Source organism: Triticum aestivum, chromosome 5B (assembly GCF_018294505.1).
Source record: "Triticum aestivum cultivar Chinese Spring chromosome 5B, IWGSC CS RefSeq v2.1, whole genome shotgun sequence".
NCBI classification, from domain to species: Eukaryota; Viridiplantae; Streptophyta; class Magnoliopsida; order Poales; family Poaceae; genus Triticum; species Triticum aestivum.
The window spans coordinates 552243633-552263246 of NC_057807.1; the positions used below are offsets into that span (position 1 = coordinate 552243633).

At 47.1% G+C, this 19614-nt stretch overlaps 2 protein-coding genes across 2 annotated transcripts; both read left to right on the forward strand.

Moving 5' to 3' along the window:
- Nucleotides 1-1539: 1539 nt before the first annotated feature.
- On the forward strand, nucleotides 1540-2562 carry LOC123115018 (AAA-ATPase At3g28510-like). The gene has a single exon (XM_044536327.1). It carries the CDS (start codon nucleotides 1540-1542, stop codon nucleotides 2560-2562), a length of 1023 nt encoding a protein of 340 aa, XP_044392262.1.
- A 7041-nt stretch (nucleotides 2563-9603) lies between these two features.
- On the forward strand, nucleotides 9604-10626 carry LOC123115019 (AAA-ATPase At3g28510-like). The gene has a single exon (XM_044536328.1). It carries the CDS (start codon nucleotides 9604-9606, stop codon nucleotides 10624-10626), a length of 1023 nt encoding a protein of 340 aa, XP_044392263.1.
- The last annotated feature ends 8988 nt before the right edge of the window (nucleotides 10627-19614 follow it).

A 19614-nucleotide genomic window follows, 5' to 3' on the forward strand; every position in this document is an offset into this window, starting at 1 on the left:
ACCTAGAATTTGTCAACTACACCTAAAACAACTAAAACACCTAGAATTATGTTAAACACACCTAAAACACCTAAATTCTATTAACTACACCTAATTAAAAACCTAGATAAATTTCTGTCCTAATTTTAAAACCTAGATAAATTTATGTCCTAATTTAAAAACCTAGCTAATTTAAAAACCTAGGGTTCATACAAATTAACTAGGGTTCATACTACCTAATATGTCCTAGCTAGGGTTCGATCATAACCTACATTATTCTAAGAACCTACATTTTTTCAACTATATAGGATTCAAAATAACTACTCTCTAATAATTGTAACTAGGGAGGGAGGGAGGAGGAGGAGGAAGGAGGGAGGAGGAGGAGGAAGGAGGGAGGAGTACCTCTCGGTGGAAGAGGGCCGGTGCGGGGGGGGAGGGGGGAGGATGACCGGCGTGGGGGAGGTGGGGGAGGGCGGCTGGCATAGGACACGGGGGGGGGGGGGAGCGGGGGATTGAGGGGCGCATGAGTGTGAGCGTGTGAGTGCGAGAGTGAGTGAGAGAGTGGGGCACGCGCAGGGGCCGGAGGGAGGAATCAGAGGTGGGCTTAGCAGCAGCGTGGGGGAGGAGGCCCAGCGCTATAGCTAAAGCTGCAACAGGGGGCCGAGTGCTTGGTCCACTAACATCAGCGCTGGCCTGGAAAACACGCGCTACTGCTAACGTGCGCTTGCAGCGCTGGTTTTGGTCGGTGCTACTGCTAAGTAGCTGTAGCTTGGGGTATATAACCAACGCTACTGCTAAATGTCTACCTATAAGCATTTTCCTAGTAGTGGGGCGTCCCCGGCGAGCCGGGTTCGGCCTGGGTCCGCCGACGCCAAATTTGGCCATAACCGGTGAAAATTGTGCTTCTGGGGGGGGGCGTCTGGGACGATGTATAGACACCAGCGATAAAAAAGACCTTGGGGGGCTTGTTGGGGGTGCGGTTGGAGATGCTCTTAGACCTCTCTCTCTCTCTCAAAGCATTACGCAGGGTGTCGCAATGTTCTCGGTGGATGGAAAAGTTACTCTGGTGTATAATTTACCCACATGAACAAAAGAACTAAAAGGAAATAAACATTAAAATTGAAAAGGAAAATAAATTCAAAGTGGAAACCAAAAAATATGTATATAAGAAATGAAAGAGGTAAACTCGCCCTATTTGGCGAGTCCATGCTTCACACGTGTGTGCGTGTGTTTACAATGTTCATGTCCGCCAAGTCCAGCTAATTATCACGTGGACGTGTGGAGATATGTCTTCGGTGGATTTGTCTTTGGTGTATCTGCTCGGATTTGGTAGTTGCTCGTCTACGTTCGTGTGTGTTTAGGTTGGATCCTTTCGATCTACGCTACTCTTCATCGGTGACAGTTGTTGTTCTATCGCGATGATCCTATGGGGCCTCAGCACGACGAGTCTATTACAACAAGTTTTACCCGGCTTCGACGAGGGTGGGCAATGACGCACTCCAATTTTATTTTATTTTGACTACCACGTAGTTGTAATTAATTTGTTTGAACTAATTAACCATGCATGTTGCATGCAGCTCGTCGCCCAGGGAGGTGTGGAGCTACATCGACTTCAACCACCCAACCACCTTCCAAACCCTAGCCATGGACCCCGCCAAGAAGCAGATGATCATGGACGACCTCGATGACTTCCGCAACAGCAAGGACTACTACCGCCGAATTGGCAAGGCGTGGAAGCGGGGCTACCTTCTATACGGCCCTCCCGGCACCGGCAAGTCCACCATGATTGCCGCCATGGCCAACTACCTCAACTACGACATCTACGACATCGAGCTCACCACCCTAAGCACCAATAGTGACCTCCGTAAGCTCTTCATCGAGATCACCGGCAAGTCGATTATCGTCATCGAGGACATCGACTGCTCCCTCGACCTCACCGGTAATCGTGCCAGAAAAGGTCGACGGCGAGGACCACAAGCAGACGATGCCCATGATTATGCCGATCCTAATAGGCTGACTTTGTCTGGCCTACTCAATTTCATTGATGGCCTTTGGTCGGCGCATAGCGGTGAGAGGATCATCGTGTTCACCACAAACTATGTCGGCGAGCTTGACCCTGCATTGATCCGCAGGGGACGGATGGACATGCACATGGAGATGTCGTACCTAAAGTTTGAGGCGTTCAAGACGCTGGCCATGAACTACCTCCAAATGGAAGCACACCCGCTATTCGACACCATCAAGGAGCTGTTGGACGAGGTGGAGATTGCCCCAGCAGATGTCGCCGAGTGTCTGATGGTGTCGAGACGCACAGACCGTGATGCACAGGCTTGCCTGGACCGCTTGATTGGTGAGCTCAAGATGAAGAAAGAGGAAACCAAGGACATAAACAATAAGAAGGTCAAGACCAATAAGCATAGAAAGAAGGCAAAGACCAAAGCCAATGCAAAGAGGAAGGCTGAAGCCGAGAAAGAAAAGGTCGAAAAGGCAGCATCCGAGGACGATAACAAGAAGACCAATGACAACACGGAGAAGAAGGCCACAGACGTAGAGGAGGAGAAGAAGGTCATCCAGGAAGATTAAATAAGAGATATGGATGCGCAAGACAAAAGTCAAGGATGCCTTAGCCAATGAAACAAGTTATATACTGTTTACCAAACTATATATTTAATCATTTACTGTATGTCGGTGAAAGCTGTGATTCCGGGACGAATTTAATCTAGTACCAATCTATATATTGTCTTGTGTCAAAAAAATTATATCATGTAGTGCTAATTAGTAATTGGGAGCGTGTGATGTGAAATGCATTTGATTGCGTAAGTAGAGTAAAAAGAGTTAGAGTACTAATTATTTTTGTTCACATATGTCCGTTTGCTGTTTGCATAAGGTTGCAAGAGGTGCTAAAGATTGAAGCTATCATGCAATTACAATTATGTCTCTGGATCATGGTGGGCACATCCTGGGTTAGCTGCTGTAACTGGATTCAGCGAGACTAGTAGAAAAGGGGGCAATGGTCCAGGCCGGTCCAGCCCATTAGTCCCGGTTCAATCCAGAACCGGGACCAATGGGGGCATTGGACCCGGTTCTTGAGCCCCGGGGGCCGGCCGGGCCACGTGGGCCATTGGTCCCGGTTCGTCTGGACCTTTTGGTCCCGGTTGGCGGGACAAACCGGGACCAATGTGCCTTGCTCCTGGCCCACCATCATTGGTCCCGGTTGGGGGGATGAACCGGGACCAAAGGCTTCCTTTTAGTCCCGGATCATGCCACGAACCGGGACCAATTAATTGCCTATATATACTCCGCGAGCAGAGCACTCTCACTGCTCTATTTTTCGTGGCCGGCGAGGAGAGAGCTTTGTGTTGCTCTAGCTCACCTCCTATGCACACGAGGTGTTCGATGGAATGCCCGAGCCACACTATTTAAGCTTTCTCCTCTCCAAGCTCCACCTCCAAGCTCCATTTTTCTCAATATTTGTCTAGGTTTAGCGGTCCGTCACGTCCCGTCCCCGTCTTCACCGCCGTCGATCGCCCGCGTCGCCGGCACCACCGTGGTGAGCCTCTTGTTCTTATCTTCTTTCTGAAAAGAAAAAAAACTCTTACTTGTATGTTTATATAGATACTTGTATAATTTTCTTACTTTTAGTATTGCATCTTATATAGTGCGATGGTTTTGGTATCCGCCCCCGTCGGCGCTCGTCCTGTCTATGATTCAGATGTGGTATATATTATCTTTTCATAACTATTGGTTCATTTATTGTTTATGACAATTATGCCGACCAACGTGACATAGATTTTATTTATCTAGGAGGTTGTTGAACCGGAAATTCCAACCGACCCTATTGTCGAGAGGTTAAATTTAGTTGAAGAAGAAAACAATTTGTTGAAGGAAAAAATTAGAAAAATTGAGGAGGAGAAGATGGTATTGGAGTTGCATGTTGCGGATGTCGTCGATGATCACAAGATCAAGATGGATGCAATGCGCTTGAAGATTAGAAAGATTAGAAAATATGCCATTCATACCGAGGCTTGGTATCATTATGCCGTTGGATCAGTTGTTACATTGGTTGCGATTATGATCGCATTTGTTTTCGCATTGAAATGTTTTACATAGTTTCGGTGTATGGTTTAATTAATTTAGATGCTCTGCAGAGCTTTATGTTGTTAGATGAGAACTATGTATGTACTTTGGTTTTAATGTGATGATGAACTTCTATTAATTTGGTCACATAATTATATAATGCACGCAGATGAACTGGCAATGGATGTACGGTTCAAGACACACCTCCGAGTACATTAAGGGCGTGCATGATTTTCTCGAAGTGGCTGAGGCAAACAAGCAGAATGGTTTTATGTGTTGTCCATGCCCTGTATGTGGGAATACGAAGTCTTACTCTGACCGGAAAATCCTCCACACCCACCTGCTTTACAAGGGTTTCATGCCACACTATAATGTTTGGACGAGGCATGGAGAAATAGGGGTTATGATGGAAGATGGCGAAGAAGAAGAGTACGATGACAACTATGTGCCCCCTGAATACGGTGATGCTCCTGAAGATCAAGAGGAACCAGACGATGTGCCCGATGATGATGATCTCCGCCGGGTCATTGTCGATGCAAGGACGCAATGCGAAAGTCAAAAGGAGAAGCTGAAGTTCGATCGCATGCTAGAGGACCACAAAAAAGGGTTGTACCCCAATTGCGAACATGGCAACACAAAGCTGGGTACCGTACTGGAATTGCTGCAGTGGAAGGCAGAGAATGCTGTGCCTGACAAAGGATTTGAGAAGCTACTTAAAATATTGAAGAAGAAGCTTCCAAAGGATAACGAATTGCCCGACAGTACGTACGCAGCAAAGAAGGTCGTATGCCCTCTAGGATTGGAGGTGCAGAAGATACATGCATGCCCTAATGACTGCATCCTCTACCGCGGTGCGTACAAGGATCTGAACGCATGCCCGGTATGCGGTGCATTACGGTATAAGATCAGACGAGATGACCCTGGTGATGTTGATGGCGAGGCCCCCAGGAAGAGGGTTCCTGCGAAGGTAATGTGGTATGCTCCTATAATACCACGGTTGAAACGTCTGTTCAGAAATGGAGAGCATGCCAAGTTGATGCGATGGCACAGTGAGGACCGTAAGAAAGACGAGAAGTTGAGAGCACCCGCTGACGGGTCGCAGTGGAGAAAAATCGAGAGAAAGTACTGGGATGAGTTTGCAAGTGAGCCAAGGAACGTATGGTTTGCTTTAAGCGCGGATGGCATTAATCCTTTCGGGGAGCAAAGCAGCAATCACAGCACCTGGCCCGTCACTCTATGTATGTATAACCTTCCTCCTTGGATATGCATGAAGTGGAAGTTCATTATGATGCCAGTTCTCATCCAAGGCCCTAAGCAACCCGGCAATGACATTGATGTGTACCTAAGGCCACTAGTTGAAGAACTTTTAGAGCTGTGGAGTGGAAACGGTGTACGTACGTGGGATGAGCACAAACAGGAGGAATTTAACCTAAAGGCGTTGCTGTTCGTGACCATCAACGATTGGCCCGCTCTCAGTAACCTTTAAGGACAGACAAACAAGGGATACCACGCATGCACGCACTATTTTCTTGACACCGATAGTATATACCTGGCAAGCTGCAGGAAGAATGTGTACCTGGGCCATCGTCGATTTCTTCCGACCAACCATCAATGTCGAAAGAAAGGCGAGTATTTCAAAGGCGAGGCAGATCACCGGAAGAAGCCCGCCATGCATACCGGTGATCATGTACTTGCTATGGTCAATGATTTACACGTAATCTTTGGAAAGGGTCCCGGCGGACTAGCTGTTCCGAGTGATGCTGGGGGACACGCACCCATGTGGAAGAAGAAATCTATATTTTGGGACCTACCCTACTGGAAAGACCTAGAGGTCCGCTCTTCGATCGACGTGATGCACGTGACGAAGAACCTTTGCGTGAACCTGCTAGGCTTCTTGGGCGTGTATAGGAAGACAAAAGATACAGCTGAGGCACGGGAGGACCTGCAACGTTTGCACGAAAAAGATGGCATGCCTCCAAAGCAGTATGAAGGTCCTGCCAGCTATGCTCTTACCAAAGAAGAGAAGGAAATCTTCTTTGAATGCCTGCTTAGTATGAAGGTCCCGACTGGCTTCGCGTCGAATATAAAAGAAATAATAAATATGGCAGAGAAAAAGTTTCAGAACCTAAAGTCACATGACTGCCACGTGATTATGACGCAACTGCTTCCGGTTGCATTGAGGGGGCTTCTACCGGAAAACGTCCGATTAGCCATTGTGAAGCTATGTGCATTCCTCAATGCAATATCTCAGAAGGTGATCGATCCAGAAATCATACCAAGGCTAAGGAGTGATGTGGTGCAATGTCTTGTCAGTTTCGAGCTGGTGTTCCCACCATCCTTCTTCAATATCATGACGCACGTCCTAGTTCATCTAGTTGACGAGATTGTCATTCTGGGCCCCGTATTTCTACACAATATGTACCCCTTTGAGAGGTTCATGGGAGTCCTAAAGAAATATGTCCGTAACCGCGCTAGGCCAGAAGGAAGCATCTCCATGGGCCATCAAACAGAGGATGTCATCGGGTTTTGTCTTGACTTCATTCCTAGCCTTAAGAAGATAGGTCTCCCTAAATCGCGGTATGAGGGGAGACTGACTGGAAAAGGCACGCTTGGAAGAGACTCAATAATATGCAGGGACGGATATTCTTGGTCTCAAGCACACTACACAGTTTTACTGGACTCTACCTTGGTGACCCCGTATGTCGATCACGTGATATCCCATTGTCACCACAGATAAGCATGGCAAGACATACATCAAGTGTTCTCAAATCCTTAAAGACTCAATCCGACAAGATAACTTCAAAGGGAAAACTTAATTCATCACAAGAGAGTAGAGGGGGAGAAACATCATAAGATCCAACTATAATAGCAAAGCTCGCGATACATCAAGATCGTGCCATAGAGAGAACACGAGAGAGAGAGAGATCAAATACATAGCTACTGGTACATACCCTCAGCCCCGAGGGTGAACTACTCCCTCCTCGTCATGGAGAGCGCCGGGATGATGAAGATGGCCACCGGTGATGGGTTCCCCCTCCGGCAGGGTGCCGGAACGGGCTCCTGAGAGGTTTTTGGTGGCTACAGAGGCTTGCAGCGTAGGAACTCCCGATCTATCTTCGTATTCGATGTTTTTAGGGTATATGGGAATATATAGGCGAAAGAAGTCGGTCGGGGGAGCCACGAGGAGCCCACGAGACAGGGGGGCGCGCCCAGGGGGTGGGCGCGCCCTCCTATCTCCTGGCTTCCTCGAAGCTTCCCTGGCTTGTACTCCAAGTCTCCCGGATCATGTTCATTCCAAAAATCACGCTCCCGAAGGTTTCATTCCGTTTGGACTCCGTTTGATATTCCTTTTGTTCGAAATACTGAAACAGGCAATAAAACAACAATATGGGCTGGGCCTCCGGTTATTAGGTTAGTCCCAAAGTAACATAAAAGTGTATAATGAAGCCCGTAAACATTTGAAACAGATAATAATATAGCATGAATGCTTATTAAATTATAGATACGTTGGAGACGTATCAGATACCACCTCTGCGGTGGACGAAGGCCTCCCCACCGTCACTGGCCCACGCGACCGCCACCAAATAAGGTCCGGGTCGACGACGGGCTGCCTCCTCACCAAGCTACGCGTCCCGGAAGGTAGCACCTCCCAGTACCAGCCAGGTGGAGCCCAGTCTCGGACATGGCCCCGATAATCAAGAAAGCCTCCTCCGCCGAGTCGACGACGAGGATGCGGGCCAGGCATCGTCGACGTCGAGAACAAATGCTTAATTATGAAAACAAATTAATAAACACTTAGCAAAATTCGGCATGACCTTTGCTAAAAACAGGACATATCGAGTGCCTGAAATTTGCCATAACGTAGAAATATGGCAAAACATAGGCCACTCAGAAAAATATGACATGTTCAAAATATGACATGTCCACTGCAAATTTGCATATAACAGGAAATATTGCTTTAACTAAAAAATAACAACAATTGCTTTAACTAAATAAATACCTAGAATTTGTCAACTACACCTAAAACAACTAAAACACCTAGAATTATGTTAAACACACCTAAAACACCTAAATTCTATTAACTACACCTAATTAAAAACCTAGATAAATTTCTGTCCTAATTTTAAAACCTAGATAAATTTATGTCCTAATTTAAAAACCTAGCTAATTTAAAAACCTAGGGTTCATACAAACTAACTAGGGTTCATACTACCTAATATGTCCTAGCTAGGGTTCGATCATAACCTACATTATTCTAAGAACCTACATTTTTTCAACTATATAGGATTCAAAATAACTACTCTCTAATAATTATAACTAGGGAGGGAGGGAGGAGGAGGAGGAAGGAGGAAGGAGGAGGAGGAAGGAGGGAGGAGTACCTCTCGGTGGAAGAGGGCCGGTGCGGGGGGGGGGGGGGGAGGGGGAGGATGACCGGCGTGGGGGAGGTGGGGGAGGGCGGCTGGCATAGGACACGGGGGGGGGGGGGGCGGAGCGGGGGATTGAGGGGCGCATGAGTGTGAGCGTGTGAGTGCGAGAGTGAGTGAGAGAGAGGGGCACGCGCAGGGGCCGGAGGGAGTAATCAGAGGTGGGCTTAGCAGCAGCGTGGGGGAGGAGGCCCAGCGCTATAGCTAAAGCTGCAACAGGGGGCCGAGTGCTTGGTCCACTAACATCAGCACTGGCCTGGAAAACACGCGCTACTGCTAACGTGCGCTTGCAGCACTGGTTTTGGCCGGCGCTACTGCTAAGTAGCTGTAGCTTGGGGTATATAACCAACGCTACTGCTAAATGTCTACCTATAAGCATTTTCCTAGTAGTGGGGCGTCCCCGGCGCAAAGGGTTCGGCCTGGGTCCGCCGACGCCAAATTTGGCCATAACCGGCGTAAATTGTGCTTCTGGGGGGGCGGGGCGTGTGGGACGATGTATAGACGCCAGCGATAAAAAAGACCTTGGGGGGCTTGTTGGGGTGCGGTTGGAGATGCTCTTAGACCTCTCTCTCTCTCAAAGCATTACGCAGGGTGTCGCAATGTTCTCGGTGGATGGAAAAGTTACTCTGGTGTATAATTTACCCACATGAACAAAAGAACTAAAAGGAAATAAACATTAAAATTGAAAAGGAAAATAAATTCAAAGTGGAACCCAAAAAATATGTATATAAGAAATAAAAGAGGTAAACTCGCCCTATTTGGCGAGTCCATGCTTCACACGTGTGTGCGTGTGTTTACAATGTTCATGTCCGCCAAGTCCAGCTAATTATCACGTGGACGTGTGGAGATGTGTCTTCGGTGGATTTGTCTTTGGTGTATCTACTCGGATTTGGTAGTTGCTCGTCTATGTTCGTGTGTGTTTAGGTTGGATCCTTTCGATCCACGCTACTCTTCATCGGTGACAGTTGTTGTTCTATCGCGATGATCCTATGGGGCCTCAGCACAACGAGTCTACTACAACAAGTTTTACCCGGCTCCGACGAGGGTGGGCAATGACGCACTCCAATTTTATTTTATTTTGACTACCACGTAGTTGTAATTAATTTGTTCGAACTAATTAACCATGCATGTTGCATGCAGCTCGTCGCCCAGGGAGGTGTGGAGCTACATCGACTTCAACCACCCAACCACCTTCCAAACCCTAGCCATGGACCCCGCCAAGAAGCAGATGATCATGGACGACCTCGATGACTTCCGCAACAGCAAGGACTACTACCGCCGAATTGGCAAGGCGTGGAAGCGGGGCTACCTTCTATACGGCCCTCCCGGCACCGGCAAGTCCACCATGATTGCCGCCATGGCCAACTACCTCAACTACGACATCTACGACATCGAGCTCACCACCCTAAGCACCAATAGTGACCTTCGTAAGCTCTTCATCGAGATCACCGGCAAGTCGATTATCGTCATCGAGGACATCGACTGCTCCCTCGACCTCACCGGTAATCGTGCCAGAAAAGGTCGACGGCGAGGACCACAAGCAGACGATGCCCATGATTATGCCGATCCTAATAGTCTGACTTTGTCTGGCCTACTCAATTTCATTGATGGCCTTTGGTCGGCGCATAGCGGTGAGAGGATCATCGTGTTCACCACAAACTATGTCGGCGAGCTTGACCCTGCATTGATCCGCAGGGGACGGATGGACATGCACATGGAGATGTCGTACCTAAAGTTTGAGGCGTTCAAGACGCTGGCCATGAACTACCTCCAAATGGAAGCACACCCGCTATTCGACACCATCAAGGAGCTGTTGGACGAGGTGGAGATTGCCCCAGCAGATGTCGCCGAGTGTCTGATGGTGTCGAGACGCACAGACCGTGATGCACAGGCTTGCCTGGACCGCTTGATTGGTGAGCTCAAGATGAAGAAAGAGGAAACCAAGGACATAAACAATAAGAAGGTCAAGACCAATAAGCATAGAAAGAAGGCAAAGACCAAAGCCAATGCAAAGAGGAAGGCTGAAGCCGAGAAAGAAAAGGTCGAAAAGGCAGCATCCGAGGACGATAACAAGAAGACCAATGACAACACGGAGAAGAAGGCCACAGACGTAGAGGAGGAGAAGAAGGTCATCCAGGAAGATTAAATAAGAGATATGGATGCGCAAGACAAAAGTCAAGGATGCCTTAGCCAATGAAACAAGTTATATACTGTTTACAAAACTATATATTTAATCATTTACTGTATGTCGGTGAAAGCTGTGATTCCGGGACGAATTTAATCTAGTACCAATCTATATATTGTCTTGTGTCAAAAAAATTATATCATGTAGTGCTAATTAGTAATTGGGAGCGTGTGATGTGAAATGCATTTGATTGCGTAAGTAGAGTAAAAAGAGTTAGAGTACTAATTATTTTTGTTCACATATGTTCGTTTGCTGTTTGCATAAGGTTGCAAGAGGTGCTAAAGATTGAAGCTATCATGCAATTACAATTATGTCTTTGGATCATGGTGGGCACATCCTGGGTTACCGGCTGTAACTGGATTCAGCGAGACTAGTAGAAAAGGGGGCAATGGTCCAGGCCGGTCCAGCCCATTAGTCCCGGTTCAATCCAGAACCGGGACCAATGGGGGCATTGGACCCGGTTCTTGAGCCCCGGGGGCCGGCCGGGCCACGTGGGCCATTGGTCCCGGTTCGTCTGGACCTTTTGGTCCCGGTTGGCGGGACAAACCGGGACCAATGTGCCTTGCTCCTGGCCCACCACCATTGGTCCCGGTTGGGGGGATGAACCGGGACCAAAGGCTTCCCTTTAGTCCCGGTTCATGCCACGAACCGGGACCAATTAATTGCCTATATATACCCCGCGAGCAGAGCACTCTTACTGCTCTATTTTTCGTGGCCGGCGAGGAGAGAGCTTTGTGTTGCTCTAGCTCATCTCCTATGCACACGAGGTGTTCGATGGAATGCCCGAGCCACACTACTTAAGCTTTCTCCTCTCCAAGCTCCACCTCCAAGCTCCATTTTTTTCAATATTTGTCTAGGTTTAGCGGTCCGTCACGTCCCGTCCCCGTCTTCACCGCCGTCGATCGCCCGCGTCGCCGGCACCACCGTGGTGAGCCTCTTGTTCTTATCTTCTTTCTGAAAGGAAAAAAAACTCTTACTTGTATGTTTATATAGATACTTGTATAATTTTCTTACTTTTAGTATTGCATCTTATATAGTGCGATGGTTTTGGTATCCGCCCCCGTCGGCCCTTGTCCTGTCTATGATTCAGATGTGGTATATATTATCTTTTCATAACTATTGGTTCATTTATTGTTTATGACAATTATGCCGACCAACGTGACATAGATTTTATTTATCTAGGAGGTTGTTGAACCGGAAATTCCAACCGACCCTATTGTCGAGAGGTTAAATTTAGTTGAAGAAGAAAACAATTTTTTGAAGGAAAAAATTAGAAAAATTGAGGAGGAGAAGATGATATTGGAGTTGCATGTTGCGGATGTCGTCGATGATCACAAGATCAAGATGGATGCAATGCGCTTGAAGATTAGAAAGATTAGAAAATATGCCATTCATACTGAGGCTTGGTATCATTATGCCGTTGGATCAGTTGTTACATTGGTTGCGATTATGATCGCATTTGTTTTCGCATTGAAATGTTTTACATAGTTTCGGTGTATGGTTTAATTAATTTAGATGCTCTGTGGAGCTTTATGTTGTTAGATGAGAACTATGTATGTACTTTGGTTTTAATGTGATGATGAACTTCTATTAATTTAGTCACTTAATTATATAATGCACGCAGATGAACCGGCAATGGATGTACGGTTCAAGACACACCTCCGAGTACATTAAGGGCATGCATGATTTTCTCGAAGTGGCTGAGGCAAACAAGCAGAATGGTTTTATGTGTTGTCCATGCCCTGTATGTGGGAATACGAAGTCTTACTCTGACCGGAAAGTCCTCCACACCCACCTGCTTTACAAGGGTTTCATGCCACACTATAATGTTTGGACGACGCACGGAGAAATAGGGGTTATGATGGAAGATGGCGAAGAAGAAGAGTACGATGACAACTATGTGCCCCCTGAATACGGTGATGCTCCTAAAGATCAAGAGGAACCAGACGATGTGCACGATGATGCTGCAACGGGCGATGTTGCTGAGGATCAAGAGGAACCAGACGATGTGCCCGATGATGATGATCTCCGCCGGGTCATTGTCGATGCAAGGACGCAATGTGAAAGTCAAAAGGAGAAGCTGAAGTTCGGTCGCATGCTAGAGGACCACAAAAAAGGGTTGTACCCCAATTGCGAAGATGGCAACACAAAGCTGGGTACCGTACTGGAATTGCTGCAGTGCAAGGCAGAGAATGCTGTGCCTGACAAAGGATTTGAGAAGCTACTTAAAATATTGAAGAAGAAGCTTCCAAAGGATAACGAATTGCCCGACAGTACGTACGCAGCAAAGAAGGTCGTATGCCCTCTAGGATTGGAGGTGCAGAAGATACATGCATGCCCTAATGACTGCATCCTCTACCGCGGTGCGTACAAGGATCTGAACGCATGCCCGGTATGCGGTGCATTACGGTATAAGATCAGACGAGATGACCCTGGTGATGTTGACGGCGAGCCCCCCAGGAAGAGGGTTCCTGCGAAGGTAATGTGGTATGCTCCTATAATACCACGGTTGAAACGTCTGTTCAGAAATGGAGAGCATGCCAAGTTGATGCGATGGCACAGTGAGGACCGTAAGAAAGACGGGAAGTTGAGAGCACCCGCTGACGGGTCGCAGTGGAGAAAAATCGAGAGAAAGTACTGGGATGAGTTTGCAAGTGAGCCAAGGAACGTATGGTTTGCTTTAAGTGCGGATGGCATTAATCCTTTCGGGGAGCAGAGCAGCAATCACAGCACCTGGCCCGTCACTCTATGTAAGTATAACCTTCCTCCTTGGATGTGCATGAAGCGGAAGTTCATTATGATGCCAGTTCTCATCCAAGGCCCTAAGCAACCCGGCAATGACATTGATGTGTACCTAAGGCCATTAGTTGAAGAACTTTTAGAGCTGTGGAATGGAAACGGTGTACGTACGTGGGATGAGCACAAACAGGAGGAATTTAACCTAAAGGCGTTGCTGTTCGTGACCATCAACGATTGGCCCGCTCTCAGTAACCTTTCAGGACAGACAAACAAGGGATACCATGCATGCACGCACTGTTTACTTGACACCGATAGTATATACCTGGCAAGCTGCAGGAAGAATGTGTACCTGGGCCATCGTCGATTTCTTCCGACCAACCATCAATGTCGAAAGAAAGGCAAGCATTTCAAAGGCGAGGCAGATCACCGGAAGAAGCCCGCCATGCGTACCGGTGATCACGTACTTGCTATGGTCAATGATTTACACGTAATCTTTGGAAAGGGTCCCGGCGGACTAGCTGTTCCGAGTGACGCTGGGGGACACGCACCCATGTGGAAGAAGAAATCTATATTTTGGGACCTACCCTACTGGAAAGACCTAGAGGTCCGCTCTTCGATCAATGTGATGCACGTGACGAAGAACCTTTGCGTGAACCTGCTAGGCTTCTTGGGCGTGTATGGGAAGACAAAAGATACAACTGAGGCACGGGAGGACCTGCAACGTTTGCACGAAAAAGACGGCATGCCTCCAAAGCAGTATGAAGGTCCTGCCAGCTATGCTCTTACCAAAGAAGAGAAGGAAATCTTCTTTGAATGCCTGCTTAGTATGAAGGTCCCGACTGGCTTCTCGTCGAATATAAAAGGAATAATAAATATGGCAGAGAAAAAGTTTCAGAACCTAAAGTCTCATGACTGTCACGTGATTATGACGCAACTGCTTCCGGTTGCATTGAGGGGGCTTCTACCGGAAAACGTCCAATTAGCCATTGTGAAGCTATGTGCATTCCTCAATGCAATATCTCAGAAGGTGATCGATCCAGAAATCATACCAAGGCTAAGGAGTGATGTGGTGCAATGTCTTGTCAGTTTCGAGCTGGTGTTCCCACCATCCTTCTTCAATATCATGACGCACGTCCTAGTTCATCTAGTTGACGAGATTGTCATTCTGGGCCCCGTATTTCTACACAATATGTACCCCTTTGAGAGGTTCATGGGAGTCCTAAAGAAATATGTCCGTAACCGCGCTAGGCCAGAAGGAAGCATCTCCATGGGCCATCAAACAGAGGATGTCATCGGGTTTTGTGTTGACTTCATTCCTGGCCTTAAGAAGATAGGTCTCCCTAAATCGCGGTATGAGGGGAGACTGACTGGAAAAGGCACGCTTGGAAGGGACTCAATAATATGCAGGGACGGATATTCTTGGTCTCAAGCACACTACACAGTTCTACAGAACTCTACCTTGGTGACCCCGTATGTCGATGAACACAAGAACAGTCTGCGCTCCAAACACCCGGAGCAGTGCGACGACTGGATTACATGTGAACACATCAGGACTTTCAGCAGTTGGTTGGAAGCACGTATCAGAGGTGACAACACTGTTTGTGATGAGCTGTACTTGTTATCCAGGGGACCATCTTTGACTGTATTGATTTGGAAAGGATACGAGATAAATGGGAATACATTTTACACGATTGACCAAGATCAAAAGAGCACCAACCAAAACAGCGGTGTCCGCTTTGATGCAACAACCGAGAGGGGAAATGACACATATTATGGTTACATAGTGGACATATGGGAACTTGACTACGGACATGATTTTAAGGTCCCTTTGTTTAAGTGCAAATGGGTCAATGTGTCAGGAGGCGGGGTACAGGTAGACCCACAGTACGGAATGACAACAGTGGATCTGAAAAATCTTGGGTACACTGACGAACCGTTCGTCCTAGCCAATGATGTGGCACAGGTTATCTATGTGAAGGACATGTCTACCAGACCGAGAAAGAGAAAAGATAAGGAAGCGAATACATCATACGATGAGCCAAAGCGCCACATAGTTCTTTCAGGAAAAAGGGACATCGTGGGAGTGGAGGACAAGACAGACATGTCTGAAGATTATGAAAAGTTTCATGAAATTCCTCCCTTTAAAGTCAAGGCTGACCCCAGCATCCTGATAAACGATGAAGATTATCCATGGTTACGGCGCAATAAGCAAATGACACAAGCGAAGAAAAAGTGAAGACTTTCTCCCGCAACTATTATGATGATACCATGCCAACTTTGTAACTGACGAGTATGATACCATTGTCCATTTTGTACATGCACATGCTATGTGTGGGTCAATTTATGATACCATGCCAACTTTCAACTTTTTCAGAGTTCATTTGAAATGCTTTAATGTCTTATGGTTCGGCCCTCGTAATAATTAAAAATAGCAACAATAAGTATTTTGTTGTAAGTAGAAACAAAATAAAATAAATAAAGCAAGAAAGAAAACAAAAAAACAAAAAAGTGGAAAGTTTATAATTTTCCTAAAACTAAAAGCAAAAAGAATTAAAAATAAAGCAAAAAACAAAAGAAAATAAATAATGCACAAAAGAAAACAAAAAAACTGGAAAAAAATAAAAATAGCAACAATAAGTAAAGAAAACAAAAAAACAAAAAAATGCCCCCCACTGGGCCCCCACGGCCAGAATACGACTTAAATCCCTAGTATGGGCCAGGATTCAGGCCCGCAGTAGGCCCAGAAGGCCCATCAGGCAAAGCAGTCGCAAGTAGGCCCATAAGCCTGCAGTAGAGAGGAGTTCGAGAGGGGTGCGGCAGTGGGGCTTATAAACCACTGCGCGCGCCTCTCAACTAGCGAGGTGGGACAAAACTTTGGCCCCGATGCGGGCAGCACAGGGGCCTTTGGTCCCGGTTGGTGGCTCCAACTGGGACTAAAGGGGGGGCATTGGTCCCGGTTGGTGCCACCAACAAGGACTAAAGGTCGCAGCTTCCCGCCCTTTGGGCTGCCGAAAAAGAGGCCTTTGGTCCCGGTTGGTGGCACCAACCGGGACTAAAGGGTGCATTAGTCCCGGTTTGTGCCACCAACCGGGACCAATGCTCCTTGTATATAAGTAGCACTTCGCAGTTTTGCAGAGTTCATCGCCACCAGTTGCCCCCCGACGATGCCGAGCACATCGACGCCGCCAGGCTGCCCCGACGCCGCCCTCCGCCCCCGCCGTCGCCCGCGCCCGTCGTCGTCGCCGGCCTCCCCGAGCCCGCGCCGGCCTCCCCGAGCCCACGCCGTCCTCCCCGAGCCCGCGCCCGCAGTCGTCGCCGCCAGGCTGCCCCGTCGCCGTCGCCCGCCCCCACGCGCCGCACCCCGAGCCCCTGCCCCGTCGCCGTCGCCCGCCCCCGCGTGCCGCCACCGCTGTGAGCCGCCGCGCCGGCACCACTGTGAGCCGCCGCGCCGCACCGGCTCTGTTTGGCTTTTCATTTTTATTAGTTTAATTTTTTTGTTCAATGTATATATATGTGTATGTATGTGGCTATATATATATGCGGCTCTGTTTTTTTTCATTTTTATTAGTTTAATTTTTTTGTTCATATATATATATATATATAATGTATATGTGTATGTATGTGGCTATGTGTATGTAATGTTCAAAAATTGTTCAGAGCATGTTTTTGTTCATATATGTATTTATTGTTCATATGTGTATTTATTGTTCATGTTTTTTTTCTGTTCATAGATTTTTTGTATCTATTGGCTCTTCGTCGCTCTGTATTTATTGTATCTATTGGTGATATTAATTATTGTATAATATGCAAATGTTTGTATATTCATATGAACAATGCATTAGGCAAAACCTTTGTTTTAATTCGAAATTTTCTATTTGAACATTTTTTTAAAACAAGCAATACTAAAAGAATGAGAGGAAAAAGGAAAATAAGAAGAGGAAGAAAGGAGAAAAAGAGGAGAGGAAGAAGAGGAGAAATAAATAAGAAGAGGAAAAAAGAAGAAAAAAAAGAGGAGAAGAAGAAAGGAATAGAGGAGAAAGAAGAAGAAATAGCCCAAACCCTAAACCCTAAACTCTCCTCTTTTTTTTCTTCTTCTTCTTCCTTCTTCCTTTTTCTCTTTTCTTCCTTTTCCTTAATTATTTTCCTTTCTCGAGGGAGAAGAAGAAAAAGAAGAGGAGAAGAAGATATAACCCCCTCTAGATAACTTCGACATGAGGGGCGGTCGATATATATATATACCCCCTCTCGACCGTGATAACTTATACAACTGCAGCACCCCCCTTGGCCCTCTCGCTCGACCAAAACTCTCGAGGACACCCAAACCCTAGAGAGAAAACGATGTTGGTCTCCTACCCCCTCCCGTCGCGCCCCTACCCGACAAATTAACTCTCTCGAGGCCACCCAAATTTATCAACTTAAAAGAGCGTTATCATCGAGGCCACCCCAAACCCTTGAAGCGTTGTGTCGAGGCCACTAACATGATTCCTTATTGTGATTAGCTAGCTAGTTCTACGTTTGCCACTAATATATATATATATATATATATATATATATATATATATCCATCTGTACCATGTTTGAATAATAATTAACATGTTGTAAATATTTGCAGAAACTATGGAGCACTCCCGAGACGAAGAAACAGAAGCAATGTTGGGGGACATAATCGCAAATGGATCAAGTGATGATGTTGCGTCATTTCTCCTCGACACCATTGATCAGCTAGATGAAGAAGAGGGATATGTTTATGATGGTGGCTTCGACCCATTAATGCCGGTACAAGAGGAGGACTATGTTCATGATGGCTCCGGTGACACAATGGAGGTACAAGACGAAGGAGACCGTGCTGACTGCTCCGGTCACCGAACCGAGTCCGGCCAGGTATATATATATTAGTTAAGCCCGTGCTGACTAGTTAATTGATGCATCCATTGTTTTGGTATATGTACACATATTAATTACTGTTGTCTTTCTTCCTTATAGTTTCTAGCCCTCCGGATCGAGCACAACTTCGGTAAGGAGACGAGGCCCGAAGAAAAAGTTGAGCTCGGATGAAAAGTTTGAGATCATAGAAATCGCGCCCGACGGCGAACCGATTGAACCCATCCGGACAAGGAAGGCATTTTCTGCTCAGTGCGGGGTTCTTGTTAGGGACAGGATCCCGATCAGCATCCAGCAATGGTATAAGCCTGCTAAGGATGAAGACGCTGAGGTGTCTTATGTTAATGATATGCAGAAAGAAGATCTTTGGACAGAGCTGAAGGCAAATTTCACCCTACCGCCAGAGGAGGATCCGGAGAAGCCAGTTAAAGAGCAATTAATCAAGTCTTGTGCTCTTAAGAAGATGGAAGGCCTAATGAGGAGGTGGAGGAAAGAGCTGAACCAATTTGTCAAGGAAAAAAGACACTAGAATTCATCGGCAAATATGAGAAGATTAAAGATCACTGGCCCGCATTTGTGGCCCACAAGACATCGGAAAAGAGTAAGAAGATGTCGGAGACAACCAAGAAAAATGCTGCGAAGAAGAAGCTTCACCATCGCATGGGGTCAGGTGGCTACCTCAAAGCCCGGCCTAAGTGGTCCAAGGCTGAGCATGATCTGCTTGAAAAAGGGATTGAGCCAAAGACAATGCGCTGGCCAGACCATTGCCGGACTTGGTTCTTCGGGGCTGGCGGAACCTTGGACCCTGTAACAGGGAAGTGTCAGTGGACGGATGAGCAACTGCAAATACCAGTCAAGAACCTTCGACACTATATCGATGCAGCGCAGCGAGGGACGTTCCTTCCAAACAGGGAGAAGGACGAGCTCACAATGGCCCTTGGGAATCCCGAGCACCCTTGACAGACACGAGGCACGCCAGGCTCCATTCCGTGGAAGGTTGGTTTTCCGGACGCAGGGGGTTACAAAACCCACGAGAGGAGGAAGAAACTGGAGCAGGACCAAATGCAGGCGCTGCTTGGAAGGGTAATGGGGCTAGAGGATCGAGAAGAGGAACGAGAAGCAGCAGATCGCAACAAACGACATGCTGAAGCTTCCCCCAAAGCTACCCCGCCATCTCAGCGGAGAAGCAGCGTGGCTTCCATCGAGCTTCTTCAGCCGGAGCATGTCTTGACGGCTCCTGCCAGCTATCCCGTGGATGGTATCACGGAGTCTCAAAATTGCCACATGATGGCGCGATGGATGAATTTGAAGGTCAAGGCGGCTGTTGGC